The 4,333-nt window shown below is 38.8% G+C and overlaps 1 protein-coding gene across 1 annotated transcript; it reads right to left on the reverse strand.

The window, feature by feature from the left end:
• Positions 1-1,463: 1,463 nt before the first annotated feature.
• LOC113317152 (transcription factor bHLH153-like) lies at positions 1,464-4,333 on the reverse strand. Its single transcript, XM_026565279.1, has 6 exons — positions 3,988-4,333; positions 3,150-3,312; positions 2,992-3,057; positions 2,777-2,842; positions 2,163-2,210; positions 1,464-2,059 (listed from the first exon to the last, which is right to left on the reverse strand). The coding sequence occupies exons 2-6, from the start codon at positions 3,264-3,266 to the stop codon at positions 1,931-1,933; spliced, it is 426 nt and encodes a 141-aa protein (XP_026421064.1). The 5' UTR covers positions 3,267-3,312; positions 3,988-4,333; the 3' UTR covers positions 1,464-1,930.

Genomic DNA, 4,333 nt, shown 5'->3' on the forward strand with positions numbered 1-4,333 from the left:
GTGTTGTGGACTATAAATTGAGGGTTGTGGGTGTGTTGTAAAGGTATGCTTGGAATAGCCAGCGTCCAGGACTTTCATGTCCTGTTAATGTTTTTCTCTTTTCAATTTTGTGTTGTTTCATGCACTGTTCATGTTCTGTTAAGGTTTAATTTCAGTTGTTTTATTCTTAATATTCTGTTTTGTTCCTTGTGATGTTTGTTCCTTCATTTCAGTTGTGATGTTTGTTCTGTTAAGGTTTAATTTCAGTTGTGATGTTTGTTCCTTGTGATGTCTGTTAAGGTTTAATTTCAGTTGTTTCATGTTCTTGTGATGTTTGTTCCTTCATTGTTCAACTGTGTTTCAATTCATTGTCAAGAAGTAATGGTATGCTAGGTTAGAGCTTTCAGTACACTGTTTTGATTGAGCAGTGGGGAGAAACTAGTGCTCACTAGTGACAATGAGCAAGCTAGTTTTCTTCCCACTCCATTTGTATGCTTAACTCTCTTGCATTGTTGTGATTGAGCAATGGGAGGAATTAGTGCTCATAGCAAGCTAATTCTCCTCCCATTCCATTGGTATGCCTAGAGCCACTGCTACTACTTGCATTGTTATCACTGTTAGTTTCACCATCTTCCCTGCCTTAGGCTAATTGCCTTTGTGTCACTTTCACTTTGTTCCATTTTGTTTTGTTTTTGTTCACTGTTTTGTTACTCATTATCTTGTTCACACAATTTTCTTCATTGCCTTGTTTTGCCCTGTTTACTTCCCTTGGCTTGCTGCAACTCTGTTGCTGCTGCTGTTTTCTTCCCCTGCCTTGCAAACTGCTGTGCACTTGCCTCTGCCCTGCAGTACTGCTGCTGCTTCCATCTTTGCCTTGTGCTGCTGCTGTTGCTGTTGTTGTGCTGCTCCACTGCTGCTGCCTTTTCCCTGTCTGCTGATGCTCCAAAGCTCATAAGTTACAAAGCCCAAGTTCAGTTCATTGAAACCAAAGGCTAAAAGCCCAGGTTCAAAGCCCACTCACTGGTAATTCCATAGTCCACTGAGCCCAAGCCTAAGTTTAAGACCAAAGCCCAAGTTCATTATTAAGGCCCAGTTCAATTCATTTTAAGACCAACTGAGTCCAAGGCTCAGTTCAATTCAAAGGCCCAAGGCCTAAAGCACTTCATCATTACAAACAAAACTAAGCCCAAAGCAATTTAGAAACCCAAAATAGCTAGAAAACTCCAAACACACCCAGTCTCTGTGGATCGACCCGTACTTGCACGAGCTACAACTGACGACCGTGCACTTGCGGTATTAATGTAGGCCCGCGCTTTTATTACGCTTAATTTTCATACTCCTCCGGGCCCACCAGGACCAATTTCAAAGAGCATGCATGTACCTCATTAGTCTACTTGCTTTTGGCTTAACTTTGGGGTTGCCAGTCGCAACGGCTAGTGTAAAAAGAGCGTGTGCTAGAGCAGATATTTTACAAAAAGAAAGAATTTGCACTACAGTGTAAGTAGAAATTATTATAAACCGTTTCGGAATATGAAACCGGCCCCGTCGCAGCATATTGTAATTAGTGAAAGATTTGCTGATGATTGATCAGACATTCAGTTCAAGTCCTAGGGACAGTAATTCTCACAAACTATACAATTTTACTCTATCTATAAGTTTATAATACCTACATATAATACTTCGTGAGATATAAAGATGCCGCTTAAGATCACTTAATCTAGGTAACATACTGCAGTACCTTTGGCGTATCCTGCATGAGTCAGCCTGGCGACCTAAATTTGCACTTCCTGATTCAGATTGTTTTTCCCGAAACATTTGTTGGAAAATTCCGTCTGATCGAGCTTGAGCCACCAACATATTGCTGCTGTTACGTTCAGTTATCGTATTCCCCAGAAATGTGGTGAAACCAAAGACAATATGAGGTCACAACATCAACCACGGGGATGTCGAACTACAACTTTGGGGAGCTACCTTTAATGGGAGCCCAGAGATCTGCACCATTACTACGAGCAACACTCAGAGTGCAAGATATTGGCATTAGACAAAGTCCCCGGCTTCTTAGGCTATAAAGTTGTGATTCCTAGAATAACACATCAATCGAACATTTTGTTTCAGATATATTTGCTAAGATTTTGACAGATATTATAGACATCAATTGGAAAAGCTAGTTTCTGGCCTGTCACCTGATTCTTTGCTGTTGTATTATTTTGGAGATACGGAGCACTCAAGACCTGATTCAACCCATATTGAAGTGTCAACAAAAATGGAGAATGTGAAACGTATTTCGGAAGATGTAAAATCATTCGTGCATAAGCTTCTGACATATTAGAGTTAACTGCAAAGATTAATGATACATAATGTTTGCTTTGCCAGTCGAGGTCACCGTCACGGAAGCTGCTACACATGGGACAACAGCCATAGTCCGGATATGGGACAAGAGGTGGTAGCCCCTGGGACCATAGATTAGCAGGGGGTTGCCTTTGTGTGCAGCCACGGATGAACGCCACGTCGCTTATCATCTATCATTTGCCAGACTATCTTATTTGCCTTTGAGTTTGTCCCATGTCTAGCATTTTCCGTCACCCTCTCAGTGTCTCTGTTAGTCTGTAATGAAATTTGCCAGACTGAGACCTCCTGGACCTTACCCTGGCAGAAGTGTTTAGGACCTTAGACTCCCATGTGTTCACTTCCCTAGACCAGGTTTCGACTTTTACAAGATTGGTTCCTTTAGGTTTCCTAATTATATACAGTATATTGGGAAATGCAAAAAATAATAGTCATGCAGGGAATGACTAACCTTGACTTGATCTTGGAGGAAACTGATGTATTCCATCGCCTCCGTAAGTACAGATGCCGTATCCGTCTATGCAGCAAATATAACGCGAAAGAAAGATTAAATACACACATATTACAAGATTACAAAGAGCTAATTTCTTTTGCTTTTTTCTGTGAACAAATATGTATTAACAACTCAAAAACGAAGATTGAACTTTTGTACGGTAAGTTTAATACCTTTCCGAAAGGAGAAACTAGTTGTTGTAAAGCTACAATTCTCTCACCAATCTTTTCTTTCCTTTCCTGTAAAGAATCACAGCATTAGAATTAGCTAAGAGCACCAAAATATTTGTAGTTACTTAAGGATAATTCGGGTAAAGATTTTAAGTATAAACCTTAGCTGAGATAGAGGTCTCAGATTTGTGACGCTTTGTTGCTGTGTTACTAATAAGTGTTCCATGATCAAGCAGTGATGATGGTTCAGGTCTCCTTTTATGTTCTGTTGTCATCATCTCAAACTCTCTTCTCCTTTCTATCAATCTTCACCCACTGAGTTTTCTGTAAACACAAAGATCAAATAAGGGGTTTTATATAATTTTAGATGGCATTTCTTAATATCAGTTTTCTTAAGTAGAACGGATGTTTTACAAATAAGACGGAGCCAAGTAATGATAAATGGGATTAGATGCCTCCCTTGTTAACTGACCCGAAACGTATTACGTATCCAAAAGAGCAAAACACTATCTCTTGGTCAGAATGAGATTGACATAATTATGAAATACAAAAAGGAAACGTAGACCCTTATCTTAAAGCCAAAATTATTAACCTATAAATGTGCATAATTGTTCTGTTAGGTCATTAACAGACGAAAATAATCAATTAATTAGTGGTTAATAAGAATTTAAATTCTCAATGATCACCACCTAATCGAATATATATTGATTTTCTGTTGGTGGCAAAACAAAGACACTCCATCTACTTCAATGTCCCTGATTCATTGTACTTGGTTTTCACTTATTATTTGTAGGATGTCAACACTTGTAGTTCATAATCAGAGATTCAGACACACTCTAATTCTTACGCACCTACATAAATGTTTGAAAATTTAACACCAAACGAACATGAATAGTCAAGTCAACGGTCAATGAACTAGCTATTTTAGTGAAAAACAAGGGGTAATGGTCAAAATACGTTCACTTCAATCATCCATTAAAGAGTGTAAAGAGAACTTACTCTTCTTTAACCGAGAGATACTCGAAATACTTTGTCAGAAACCTGATTTGATAACTCGAACAACTTTACTGATCACCAGCAAAACATGAAATTTGAGTGCAAATTTGAGGTGAAAGTTGTGATCTTCGAACTGCAAAAGTATATGATGTGAGATTTTATTGAGGAGAGAAACAGAGTGAGAACGCAGTGAGTGAAGTGATGAAAATGAAAATTTCAAAAGAAGAAATGGAATGATGAGTGTAAATCCAGAGAGAGGGAGAGGGTTCTGGAGGGGGTTTTTATAGAAAAAGGGGGATTAGATTGATAGAGAGACAGCTCATTACCAACCATATAAAAGGAAAAAGCT

The sequence above is a fragment of the Papaver somniferum genome, chromosome 1 (assembly GCF_003573695.1).
Source record: "Papaver somniferum cultivar HN1 chromosome 1, ASM357369v1, whole genome shotgun sequence".
In the NCBI taxonomy this organism is placed as follows: domain Eukaryota; kingdom Viridiplantae; phylum Streptophyta; class Magnoliopsida; order Ranunculales; family Papaveraceae; genus Papaver; species Papaver somniferum.

Excerpts from the sequence above, each read along its gene's own strand:
- LOC113317152 (XM_026565279.1), bottom strand. The coding sequence starts at position 3,266 with ATGATGACAACAGAACATAAAAGGAGACCTGAACCATCATCACTGCTT. Across the intron at positions 3,058-3,149 it reads AGACCTCTATCTCAGCTAAG|GAAAGGAAAGAAAAGATTGG; the intron begins GTTTATACTTAA and ends GATTCTTTACAG. Across the intron at positions 2,843-2,991 it reads TAGTTTCTCCTTTCGGAAAG|ACGGATACGGCATCTGTACT; the intron begins GTATTAAACTTA and ends TTTGCTGCATAG.